Source organism: Paramisgurnus dabryanus, chromosome 11 (assembly GCF_030506205.2).
Source record: "Paramisgurnus dabryanus chromosome 11, PD_genome_1.1, whole genome shotgun sequence".
Classification (NCBI taxonomy): Eukaryota; Metazoa; Chordata; class Actinopteri; order Cypriniformes; family Cobitidae; genus Paramisgurnus; species Paramisgurnus dabryanus.
This window is the reverse complement of record NC_133347.1, coordinates 36,307,039-36,320,998: the sequence shown is the minus strand read 5'-3', so window position 1 is coordinate 36,320,998 and position 13,960 is coordinate 36,307,039. Positions and strand designations below refer to the sequence as shown.

General features: G+C 38.3%; 1 protein-coding gene across 1 annotated transcript in view; it reads right to left on the bottom strand.

The window, feature by feature from the left end:
* The window catches only part of fbn2a (fibrillin 2a), a 110,409-nt gene that overhangs the window by 18,892 nt on the left and 77,557 nt on the right, over positions 1-13,960 (bottom strand). Inside the window, exons 26-47 of the mRNA XM_073816293.1 lie at positions 13,743-13,871; positions 11,935-12,060; positions 11,089-11,214; positions 10,722-10,844; positions 10,165-10,290; positions 9,948-10,073; positions 9,703-9,825; positions 9,468-9,590; positions 7,098-7,223; positions 6,685-6,807; positions 6,467-6,589; positions 6,218-6,379; positions 6,066-6,134; positions 5,774-5,899; positions 5,441-5,566; positions 5,149-5,301; positions 4,993-5,061; positions 4,529-4,654; positions 1,085-1,210; positions 858-983; positions 663-779; positions 293-421 (exon numbers count right to left, since the gene is read on the bottom strand). Of these exons, the coding sequence (XP_073672394.1) occupies positions 293-421; positions 663-779; positions 858-983; positions 1,085-1,210; positions 4,529-4,654; positions 4,993-5,061; positions 5,149-5,301; positions 5,441-5,566; positions 5,774-5,899; positions 6,066-6,134; positions 6,218-6,379; positions 6,467-6,589; positions 6,685-6,807; positions 7,098-7,223; positions 9,468-9,590; positions 9,703-9,825; positions 9,948-10,073; positions 10,165-10,290; positions 10,722-10,844; positions 11,089-11,214; positions 11,935-12,060; positions 13,743-13,871 (2,703 nt within the window). The remainder of the gene's footprint in view (positions 1-292; positions 422-662; positions 780-857; positions 984-1,084; positions 1,211-4,528; positions 4,655-4,992; positions 5,062-5,148; positions 5,302-5,440; positions 5,567-5,773; positions 5,900-6,065; positions 6,135-6,217; positions 6,380-6,466; positions 6,590-6,684; positions 6,808-7,097; positions 7,224-9,467; positions 9,591-9,702; positions 9,826-9,947; positions 10,074-10,164; positions 10,291-10,721; positions 10,845-11,088; positions 11,215-11,934; positions 12,061-13,742; positions 13,872-13,960) is intronic.

The window sequence follows — 13,960 nt, the reverse complement described above, 5'->3', positions numbered from 1 at the left end:
CCATTCTGACATTCAGTTTGGAGTTCAGGAGATTGTCTTGACCAGGACCACACCCCTAAATGCATTGAAGCAACTGCCATGTGATTGGTTGATTAGATAATTGCATTAATGAGAAATTTAACAGGTGTTCCTTATAATCCTTTAGGTGAGTATATTGACCACTACATCTCTTTTGTAGATTATACAGTAATTCTCTGAGTAATACTTCTCATCTCTTAGTTGGTTTAGACAAAAGTAAGTGTGATATACATCATAAATCTAACCCTAATCAGAGTTAAAGTAGTTTGTTCACCTCTACAGTTCTTGTCATCAGAAGTAAGTTCATAACCGTCTTTACAGTGACACTTGAAGGATCCCATATTATTAACACACTGACCGTGTCTGCACAGCTCTCCATGAAACACTTCACACTCATCAATATCTAGAAATTATCAAACAACACAAGACAAGAATGAGACACCCACCATTAGATCTTATTACACATTCACACCAATGGTTTATTACAGAAAACACCCAGTCTCACCTGAAAATTACTGTTTGTTTTAAAACTACAAGTTTGACTTTCAAACTATAAACATCTGCTGAAACCATTTCAAAACAACTCTATGATAAAAATGTCAATGTGCACATTTAAATCCTTTTCCTTCGAGTAAGAACCATACCTGTACAGTAGGTATTATGGGTGAGCTGAAATCCAGGATGGCAGATACAGTTAAATGACCCCACAGAGTTTTTACATGTGCCGTTTCCACACGGCTGTTGTAGACACTCATCCACATCTGCAGATAACATTCAGACTTATGAGTCCTTATGAGCCAGACGGCAACATACAGCAGATAATAGGAGCTGATCTTCACCTGTACACATCCTGCCGTTTGGTGTTGCCATGAAGCCGTTGTGACAAACACATTCATATCCTCCTGGAAGGTCCACACAATCTCCATGATGACACACACCGGGTGTTTCCACACACTCATTACGATCTGAAATTCAGTGTGTTTATGAAGTTATAAAGATGTGATGATATCCAGTGAAGTGTTTGGTCATAAATGAAATGATTTTAAAGTTACGGTTGCGGTCTCACCAGTGCAGGCTCCGTTTGGTGAGAGGATATATCCATCAGAACATTCACACTGGTAACTGCCTGGACTGTTGATGCAGTCTGCATATCTCTGACATACACGACCCAGACTGCTGCATTCATCAATGTCTGAACATAAAAACACATCAGTTACAGACTCAAACAATTATGACATCATTTAAATTTATAAATAAAAAAATTCAAATTATTGTGTTAATTATAAGTACTGCAATACAGCCATATAGTGATATAGTGATACAGTAAGAGTGATAGTGTAAGAATGATATTTTGATACAGTGAGAATAATACAGCGAGAGTGATATTGTGATACAGTGAGAATGATACAGCAAGAGTGATACAGCGACAGTGGTATTGTGATACAGTGAGAATGATACAGTGAGAGTGATATAGTAATACAGTGAGAATGATACAGCGGGAGGGATATTGTGATACAGTGAGAGTGATATAGTGATACAGTGAGAATGATACAATGAGAGTGATATAGTGATACAGTGAGAATGATACATTGAGAGTGATATAGTAATACAGTGAAAATGATACAGTGAGAGTGATATAGTGATACAGTGAGAGTGATATAGTGATACAGTGAGAATGATAGAGTGAGAGTGATATAGTGATACAGTGAGAATGATACATTGAGAGTGATATAGTAATACAGTGAAAATGATACAGTGAGAGTGATATAGTAATACAGTGAGAGTGATATAGTAATACAGTGAAAATAATACAGTGAGAGTGATATAGTGATACAGTGAGAATGATAGAGTGAGAGTGATATAGTAATACAGTGAAAATGATACAGTTAGAGTGATATAGTGATATAGTGAGAATGATACATTGAGAGTGATAAAGTAATACAGTGAAAATGATACAGTGAGAGTGATATAGTGATACAGTGAGAGTGATATAGTGATACAGTGAGAATGATAGAGTGAGAGTGATATAGTGATACAGTGAGAATGATACATTGAGAGTGATATAGTAATACAGTGAAAATGATACAGTGAGAGTGATATAGTAATACAGTGAGAGTGATATAGTAATACAGTGAAAATAATACAGTGAGAGTGATATAGTGATACAGTGAGAATGATAGAGTGAGAGTGATATAGTGATACAGTGAGAATGATACATTGAGAGTGATAGAGTAATACAGTGAAAATGATACAGTGAGAGTGATATAGTGATACAGTGAGATTGATATAGTGATACAGTGAAAATGATACAGTGAGAGTGATAGAGTGATACAGTGAGAGTGATAGAGTGATAGGGTGAGAATGATACAGTAAGAGTGATATAGTGATACAGTGAGAGTGATACAATGAGAGTGATATAGTGATACAGTGAGAATGATACAGTGAGAGTGGTAGAGTGATAGGGTGAGAATGATACAGTGAGAGTGATATAGTAATACAGTGAAAATGATACAGTTAGAGTGATATAGTGATATAGTGAAAATGATACAGTGAGAGTGATATAGTAATACAGTGAGAGTGATATAGTAATACAGTGAAAATAATACAGTGAGAGTGATATAGTGATACAGTGAGAATGATAGAGTGAGAGTGATATAGTGATACAGTGAGAATGATACATTGAGAGTGATAGAGTAATACAGTGAAAATGATACAGTGAGAGTGATATAGTGATACAGTGAGATTGATATAGTGATACAGTGAAAATGATACAGTGAGAGTGATAGAGTGATACAGTGAGAGTGATAGAGTGATAGGGTGAGAATGATACAGTAAGAGTGATATAGTGATACAGTGAGAGTGATATAGTAATACAGTGAAAATGATACAGTTAGAGTGATATAGTGATATAGTGAGAATGATACATTGAGAGTGATATAGTAATACAGTGAAAATGATACAGTGAGAGTGATATAGTGATACAGTGAGAGTGATATAGTGATACAGTGAGAATGATAGAGTGAGAGTGATATAGTGATACAGTGAGAATGATACATTGAGAGTGATATAGTAATACAGTGAAAATGATACAGTGAGAGTGATATAGTAATACAGTGAGAGTGATATAGTAATACAGTGAAAATAATACAGTGAGAGTGATAGAGTGATACAGTGAGAATGATAGAGTGAGAGTGATATAGTGATACAGTGAGAATGATACATTGAGAGTGATAGAGTAATACAGTGAAAATGATACAGTGAGAGTGATATAGTGATACAGTGAGATTGATATAGTGATACAGTGAAAATGATACAGTGAGAGTGATAGAGTGATACAGTGAGAGTGATAGAGTGATAGGGTGAGAATGATACAGTAAGAGTGATATAGTGATACAGTGAGAGTGATATAGTAATACTGTAGAAACTATATGCCAAATACATGGACTTTCCCAAACACCCTTATCGTATCATCAGCAATGGACCCTTCCAAAAGTTCGCTCTGAAGTTGCCAGGTAACGGAGCGGGAGAGAGAACTGTATAGCGGAGTTGGCTGCACGTTGTAAATAGTTTATAGACCGAAACATGTGGATTAAGTGCCAAATTATTGAAGTGTTTATTGATTATGTATACGTGTGCGTGCATCACGATGTAAGTAATCAGATATATGTATATAAGTAACTTTATGGGACGTTTACATATTATAGTTATGACTGGTGTGATAACATGCAGATGTTTACACTTAAACTGTTATTCGACGATAATATATCCAATCAACTATTACTTCCTCCGGTCAGCATTCTTGTTATGTATATGTTTATATTTATTCATTTAAAATCATAAATGGTTCTTTACACGTTAACAACGCACATGCGCAAGTTTTGCATAATAGCAGCGCCATTGCACGTGCACGACAGAGACAAGCACGTGAACTGTGCATGCACATAAATAACACGCTTTCTACATGTTTGTGTTTATGTTTATAATATAAGTAGTTGTAATTATAGTATAAATGCCGTTGTAGTGTATTAGTTGTTATTCATTATTAATCTGTTTACTAGTGGATTTATTTAACCATTGTAATATTTACTTATATATTCATGTTTGTACTTTATTGATCTGTTTCAGAACCACACATTTCTTATTCAATAAACAAACCTACATTTCTTGAGATATCGTTGTCTTGACCAGCAACCTGTAGCCTTCAGCAATCCAACCAGTGGTTGACAAAGAGATTTTACAAATACAGTGAAAATGATACAGTGAGAGTGATAAAGTGATACAGTGAGAATGATAAAGTGAGAGTGATATAGTAATACAGTGAAAATGATACAGTGAGAGTGATAGAGTGAGAGTGATATTTTTAAAAAGGTGATACAGTGAGAGTGAGACAAGTCATACAATGATAGAGGGATACAGCGATAGAGTGTTGCAGTCATACAGTACACTAATAGAGTGATGTATGATAGGGTGATACACTTATATAATGACACATTAACAGTATCCATTAGACCTTCACAGGTGATCAGCAGGTCATTGTAATTGAAGCCTGTGGGACATTCACAGCGGAAACTGCCGATATGATTGATACACAAACCATGAGCACAGATGCCAGGGATTTCACGACATTCATCAATATCTGAAATGATCAGAAAAATGAAAAAATAAATAAATAACTAGACAGTCATTTTAGACTGCACTATAATCATGTCAGGATAACACTGGAAAGAAAATACATTGATATAATAATGCGGTTGCATATACCAGTTTGTATCAATTATTTGCAAGAATTGTAATTTAACAAACCAAAGATGATCTTATTGAAATCAGAAGAAAAGACTTTGAGAGACATTAGGTATACAAAGTGTTTTTTTGTGCTCATTTTGTGCTGCTCAATACATGCATCCACAGAGCTTGCAATACTTTTGTTGAGTAAAGTATCTATATGCAAATGTTCTGTACTGGCATGTGCTTTACCTTTTGGTTTTCCTGTTTCAATGTCAATCTTGAAACCAGTCACACCACCACAAAGACTTCGAAAGCTACCTAAAATATTTATTATATAAATATTAGCTGTATTTTACAAACTATAATTATTAATTGTTGAATTGTGCGTCTGTTGGTTTTATTGACCTGTGCCAGGAATCGGGCAAGACTGGCATGGTTTACTCCATGCTTTGCCCACATTGTAGGCACAGCAGCAGAGTCTCTGTGTGGTGTTAAAGGTAAGCTGGTGTTTACAGGTGGAGGATTTATATTCACGATAGCACAAACTCTTTCTCATATCTGAAACAACAACAACAAGAAGTCCATCATTCATAAACGTCTACACACACAATATTCCTATTGGATAATGTAGATAAATGATTGTTTACAGATATGTAAGATCAGTGTATAAATCAGTGTAAATGTAACTCCCATATACCCATGCAGCTGTTTCCTCCATTCACTTGTATGTAGTCCTGTGGACAGACACATGTGTAGTTGCCCAATGTATTGTAGCAGGTGCCTGGACCACAAACCTCAGGCCTGAACAAACACTCATCAATGTCTAAAACACACATAATATAAAGTCACACACCGTGCTGATAACAAGATTCAAATATCAAACGACATATAAAGGACTATAAGAAAGATTTTGTAAGAATAGTGGGATATAGAGAGCCAAACAAGCTAAGTTATAAGTAATCAGTGAAGTAAATTTAAGGTTAATAATGCATTATTACATTAGTATTACACTAAGTGATTCATGTCTTACCCTCACAGAAGCGAGTGTCTGGGTTAAGGGAGAATCCACTTGGACAGTCACAATGAAAACTGCCAAATGTATTGATACAGTCTCCACCCTGACACAGACCGGGCAGCTCAAGACATTCATCAATGTCTGAAAACAACAAATATTCCTAAATATATACAGCTTAAAGCCAACAATATCACAGATACAACCAGTGCCCTGTCCACCAGCATCATTGGATTCAAATGACTGTCAATGTTTCTTTCGAAACTAACTTAAATATGAGGTGTTACGCTGACTGTGTGTAGCTTTTTACCTTCCAGGATGATACTGATGGGGTTTGGTCTGAATCCTTCTCCTCCAGGACAAAGTGAGTTATAATCCGCTAGAAACACATGACACAACCCTCAGCTCTTTACCAAACACTTAACAGTGTGAAAATACTGAAGTGATATGTAATATACGTACAGGTGTTGAGTCGAGGACAGAGATCACAGGGTTTCCCCCACGCTCGTCCCAAAGAACAACAACACGACGAACGGCTGACTCCAAATCCCACCTCACTATCGCACATCAACCCGCTGCGTCTATGAGATGCCGCATCCAGAAAACAGCTCTCAGCTCGTGTGTCTGACACACAAAACAATGAACACACACACATTAATAATACAACCATTCATATCATCGGGAGCATTACTTCTCAGTCATCGCTCTTACCAACACAGCCGACTCCAGTGGGGTTAAGCTGAAAGTGAGTGGGACAGATACACTGATATGAACCGGCTGTGTTCTTACAATGACCATTAACACATCTGAGAGGATCCACACACTCATCCACATCTAACACACAAAAGAAACACACACAACAACATCAGTCATCAGACAACACTAATGAACATCGACTGTGTTCATGACATTATAAATACTGTGTTTACCTGTGCAGTTTCCACCTGTGCTGTCCAGCTCATATCCATCATCACAGATACAGCGAAACATTCCCGGGATATTCTGACATGTGCCGCACACACAGATGTTTTTAAAAGAGCACTCGTCTATATCTGCAACACACATCATTCATTACAACAAATACACCTGCTCAGTGACAGATACTGTGTGTGTTTGTATTTGTATATGTGTATAGTAGTATAATTTGCACAGAAAATGTCCCCATAAACTGAATGTCTGTAGTTTTTCATAGATTAAAGACTGCCAGCAGGTTTTTGTGATGGTTGGGGTTAGGGACTGGGGTAGATTAGGGGAATAGAATATACAGTTAGTACAGAATAAAATGTGTGCGTGTGTGTGTGTGTGTGTGTGTGTGTGTGTGTGTGTGTGTGTGTGTGTGTACCTCGACATGTTCTGCTGTTAGGAGTGTGTGTAAAGCCGATCTCACATTCACAGCGATATCCACCAGGAACATTCAGACACTGACCATTTTCACAAAGATCTACATCATCTGCACACTCGTCCATATCTGCAGAAGATCAAACAGCATCAGAATTGATTTGGGATCATATGGACAGACAGACATACACAAACACAAACAGACTCAGACAGACACACATATAGACAAAGACTGACACAGACAGAGAGACACATACACAGACAAACAAACATAGACAGACATAGACAGACAGACACAGACAGACAGACAGACAGACAGACAGACACGCATAGATAAACAGACACAGGCAGACAGACAGACACAGACAAATCAGACAGACAGACACATACGCATAGATAAACAGACACAGGCAGACAGACAGACAGACAGACAGACAGACATAGACAGACAAATCAGACAGACAGACAGACACAGACGGACAGACAGACAGACGGACAGACAGACAGACACGCATAGATAAACAGACACAGGCAGACAGACAGACAGACATAGACAGACAAATCAGACAGACAGACACAGACGGACAGACAGACAGAGCTTCAGACAGACAGACAGACAGACAAATTAGACAGACAGACACAGACAGACAGGGACAGACAGACAATCAGACAGGCAGACACAGCTTCAGACAGACAGACAGAGTAAACACATACGCATAGATAAACAGACACAGACAGACAGACAGACAGACAGTCAGACAGGCAGACATAGACATACAAATTAGACAGACAGACAGACACAGACAGACAGACACAGACAGACAATCAGACAGACAGACACAGCTTCAGATAGACAGAGATAGACACATACACATAGATAAACAGACACAGACAGACGGACAGACACGGACAGACAGACAGACACAGCTTCAGACAGACACAGCTTCAGACAGACAGAGACAGACACATACGCTTAGATAAACAGACACAGACAGACAGACAGACAGACAGAGTCATACAAATTAGACAGACAGACAGACAGACAGACAGACAGACAGACAGACAGAGTCATACAAATAAGACAGACAGACAGACACAGACAGACAGACAGACAGACAGACAATCAGACAGACAGACACAGACAGACAGACAGACAGACAATCAGACAGACAGACACAGCTTCAGACAGACAGACAGACAGACACATACAAACAGGCAGATAGACAGACACAGACAGACAGACAGACAGACAGACAGACAGACAGAGACATACAGACAGACATAGTCATACAAATTAGACAGACAGACATACACAGACAGACAGACAATCAGACAGAGAGACACAGCTTCAGACAGACAGACACATATACAAACAGGCAGATAGACAGACACACACACACACGCACGCACGCACGCACGCACGCACACACACACACACACACACACACACACACACACACACACACACACACACACACACACACACACACACACACAGACAGACAGACAGACAGACAGAGACATACAAATTAGACAGACAGACAGACACAGACAGACAGACACAGACAGACAGACAGACAGTCAGACAGACAATCAGACAGACAGACACAGCTTCAGACAGACAGAGACAGAGACATACGCATAGATAAACAGACACAGACAGACAGACAGACAGTCTGACAGACAGACATAGACATACAAATTAGACAGACAGACACAGACAGACAGACAGAGACATACAGACAGACATAGTCATACAAATTAGACAGACAGACATACACAGACAGACAGACAATCAGACAGAGAGACACAGCTTCAGACAGACAGACACATATACAAACAGGCAGATAGACAGACACACACACACACACACACGCACGCACGCACGCACGCACGCACGCACACACACACACACACACACACACACACACACACACACAGACAGACAGACAGACAGAGACATACAAATTAGACAGACAGACAGACACAGACAGACAGGGACAGACAGACACAGACAGACAGACAGACAGTCAGACAGACAATCAGACAGACAGACACAGCTTCAGACAGACAGAGACAGAGACATACGCATAGATAAACAGACACAGACAGACAGACAGACAGTCTGACAGACAGACATAGACATACAAATTAGACAGACAGACACAGACAGACAGACAGACAGACAGACAGACAGACAGACAGACAGACACAGACAGACAGACAAACAATCAGACAGACAGACAGCGTCAGGCAGACAGACACATACGCATAGATAAACAGACACAGACAGACAAAGACAGACAGACAGACACACATACAGACAGGCAGATAGACAGACAGACACAGACAGACAGACATATGAATGATGGACCTGAGCAGGTAAATCCATCTCCAGTGAAACCATGTGAACACTGACAGAAGTACGAGCCAACAGTGTTCACACATTCAGCATCTGGACTGCAGACGTCTGATCTCTCCATGCACTCATCTATATCTACAAACAAAACATATCCAACATTGTCTCTATCCGGCTAAACAATGTATTTATATTACAGAAGCTGCACTCCTTGAAGCAAATAACATGGTTAAAGTAAAATAATACCCACCAGCGCATCTGAGCCCATCACCTGACCATCCGTCTATACAGGAGCAGTAGTAATGTCCTTTAGTGTTAACACATGAAGCGTGTGTATCACAGTCATGAGCGTTCATCTCACACTCATCAACATCTGTATCAGAATATACAGTACATAATCATAATAGCCTGATATACATTAGTCTCAAGTCTACTGTTATCATCTGAATGTCTGATGTGATGTGTTACTGTAATGTTTACTAGATCAGTTCTTACCAGTGCAACCCGAGGTTCCTTTCTTTACCGAGTAACCCATCTCACAATGACAGACGAAAGAGCCCTTGATGTTCTCACACTCCCCAAACACACAGATGTTAGGCTTGACTTCACACTCATTCACATCTGCACGAATCAAACAAACAAAATATGATTGTGTCAATGCAGTAATATCTGCATCACATTTCTGATATGTGTGAGCAGAAATCTTTCATACCGACACACGTCTTCATGTCCACAGATGCCATAAATCCTTCATAACACAGACAGTGATATTCTCCAGGAACATTAACACACTGACCACCTTCACAGATATCAACATCTTCTTCACATTCATTCACATCTGGAGAAAGAGAGACATGGATTTTTATTGACCATATATTTAAAAACTCACATTCTTCAACAGAAAAGTGTGTAAACAGAGACATGTTTCATATATTCTGCATTTAGGCTGTAACATTGAATCGATAAAATAATATGTAATGAAAATATTTGTCAAGGAACGTCATTATCTATTAGCTGCTCTGTGTATGACATAATGTGCCTTTAAACTGTGTGAGCTATGCAATCACAAATCCAGGTGTGTGTTTTCATAAAAATAAATAAATAAATGTCTGATTTGTATAAAAAATTATTTATGCACCTCAGGTACATGTCATTTGGGTGATTTTGGGTTGGGTATATTTCTTAGGAGGAAATGAATTCACTTTATAGAGAAATCTTAATACTGGTCTGCCAGGTTTATTAATAGCAGAGCAGATGTTTTAAACAAACCTGCACATGTGCGCTGATCTGGGGTCAGTACGTAACCCTGACTGCAGCTGCAGAGATAACTTCCCTCTGTATTACTGCAGTACAGCTCACATCCTCCGTTCTCTATAGTACACTCATCTATATCTGAAACAACAATACACTATCACTTCATCTTTATTCAAGTGTGGATGGAAAGATGGATTAAAGTCTATTAACACAACGCTTAAGATCGTGGAGAGACAAAAGTACAAAACAGAGATAAAACGAGAGTTAGGTAACATAAAATAAGCAGATGAAAGAAGGCACCAAATTAAAATGATATTACAAAACAATATTGTAGGTTTGATTAGTAAGGTGCGAGATGACTGTGAAGCATCTCTAGTTTTACCTGTGCAATCTTTTCTGTCAGGTGTTGTTTGGTAACCGGAGCTACAGGTACACTGGTACGTTCCCATTATATTTACACATCTCCCATTATGACACAGTGTTGGATTGGACTCACACTCATTCACATCTGAAGACAAACAGAAATCAGATTCAGCTCCACACACAGTCAACCACAATCATCCATTAGATTCAATCAAATCACCCATAAAGGTTTTGATGAAGACAAAATGTAAAGCATGTGTAAACAATTTAATCAAGTTCGCCCCGCACCCCCTTGGACAATATTCTTTATACATCATGGACTTAAGTGTGTTTAGTTTTGTATTTTATCTTGTTTTTGGCACCTTTTGTTATGTTTTATTCTGATGTGTTCTTAGTCTTGTCATGTTAATTATCTGTCATGTATTCTTCTTGTGTGTTACCTTTTGGGGCACCAGGTGGCGTCCCTTGAGGGAGGGGTACTGTCAGGACTCTGCCTTGAAGTCTTATGTTATATTTGTATTTTGTCATGGTGGCAGAGTTCTGGCAGTCCCAGGCTTTATGTGGAGGCTAATAATAATGCTGTGATAGTTATTTATGACAAGAGTATGCAACAAACTGTTGACACCTAGTAAACGTTGTTGGTAAAACCACTAAAAGTGTACACAAACATTCTTTGTGATAATTTTATGTATAAAATATATATTTTATTGCATTATTTTTGCTAATAACAATAAATGTAAACTGCTATGACAATTTTTTAATTCTTTAAAACAAGACCAGGATTAGGCTTCTAGACCAAAGTTATATTCATTTGAAGGTGTACATCAACCCCCACCCTGCGCCAGTTAAGGGGTTAAGCTCTTACCTTCACAGACGCTGCCGTCTCCAGACAGATGAAGACCAGCTGGACACAAACACTGAAAGCCACCATCAGTGTTTTCACAAACACCTCCACTGCAGAGTGAAGGGTCTCGCTCACATTCATCAATATCTACACAACATCAACACACAAACCATACTGAAGGTTATATCTATAGTTTTGAACTGAGGGATCCATCTGTGTCTTAATGAAGAACTGACAGAGTTTGTCAATGGAGCCATCAGAGCTCATGGTATGAAGATTATATACTGTAGTCACACTATACACTACACTCATACGCAACGACAACATATTTATCCATAAACAAGGACTGTAGAAGAGGTACAACCACACCAGTAACATACCGGTAAGACCGACATCTTTACAACAACCTTGACATCTTTATAATAATGATGTGTGCCTAGCATACCAGCACCAAAACACAACATATGCTGGTCTTGCTGGTGGTTTTTCCAGCAGGGTGATGATTGATGATGATTCACAACCATTCAGCAAAACTATAGGAAGTGTCATCCTATAATAAGGTTTATTATTGTATCCAAGGGTGTCGATTTGGGTAGGGATGCTCCTAATTTTCAGGGCAGACTGAATTGTCTCTAGCAATAATTACAACCAAACAATTAAAGGTGACATAGAATGATTGAACCGGGTATTTATCCTTGTTCTGTGATGTGACATGTAGACAAAAAATGTTTGTTTGGGTCTGTAATGCCTTAGAAGCTTCCTAAAAACCTCTCTCAGATAGCTCTATTAAGGTGGGGGATTTTAAACAAGTGGTTTTGCACCTATTTGGCTCCCCCTACTGGATTAACTTGCAATCTCATTCATGATTGGCTGACTTTGCTGCCACTCAAAAAATGTAGCCAATTATTTTAAAGTGGAGGGGCAGTTAGATGCCTGTGATGTCATAAGCATCAGTTTTTCAGATTGGGCCGTTTTCTGGCTGACATTTCTAAGAGAGAAATTTCTATGAGACTGAGATGTTTAGCATGTCTAGAACTTTTTGTATGTTTGTGAATGTGGGTAGACTACCATTATTCAACAAAGACAAGGTAAAAATGGTTTTTCATTCTCTGTCCCCTTTAATCTGTATTCATATATAACAACTGATGTCCATCTGTTGCTTGTGCTTTCTTACTTATTTTATTTAAAATGAATTTAATCAGGAATCATTTAAATGAGGTTAAAACTCTTTTACAATCTCATTCTGTAAAAATATCGCTAACAGTTATCTGATTTCGTTCTCTGCAATAAGACTCTGCAACTCACATCGCTAATATGATTGGCTATGCCTTTTTTGAGTTCCGCCTCTTTAACCTACGCCACTTTATGATTGGTTTTGTCTTTACTCGCTAAATGTTTGAAGTAGGCTGCATTCACTAAGCGGCAAAGCTCAGCCTGAACAAGACACAATGTGCATGAATATACAGGCAGGCTACCACCCAAACAATTTTTGGCTTCTCAAACGATCCCCTAATGTTTTCAAAATCTTCCCCTAATGTTTGTGTTTGGTTAGCCAAAGTATAAGTATAATTTTTTATATATATTTTTCTGCTGGAGCACATTGAGAGGAAATCATCATGGTTTAGTATTTTACTTACCCAGTCAGACTTTTTACTGGCATCATAAAAAAATACAAATAAAATAGGCTATTCTATATTTGTTGTTCTTAATACGTTTAACATTAATAAATACAACACCTAAGATTAAGACAATGACATTATTTACCTCCCCACCAATGTCAAAATCAAAATTACGCCTTTGATTTGATCTGTCTGTGAAGCATGACTTACCTACGCAGTTCTTCATCATCATAAATCCACTCTCATAGCCAGGAAAACATTCACATTGAAAACTGCCCAGTGTGTTCACACACGTCCCATGAGCGCACACATCAGGGGAAATAATACACTCATCAATATCTGTGGAAATTCAAACACAAGTATTGAAATATATCTTTTTTAAATGATGGAAAATTATTGAGTTGTCTTATCTTTACAGACACACATCA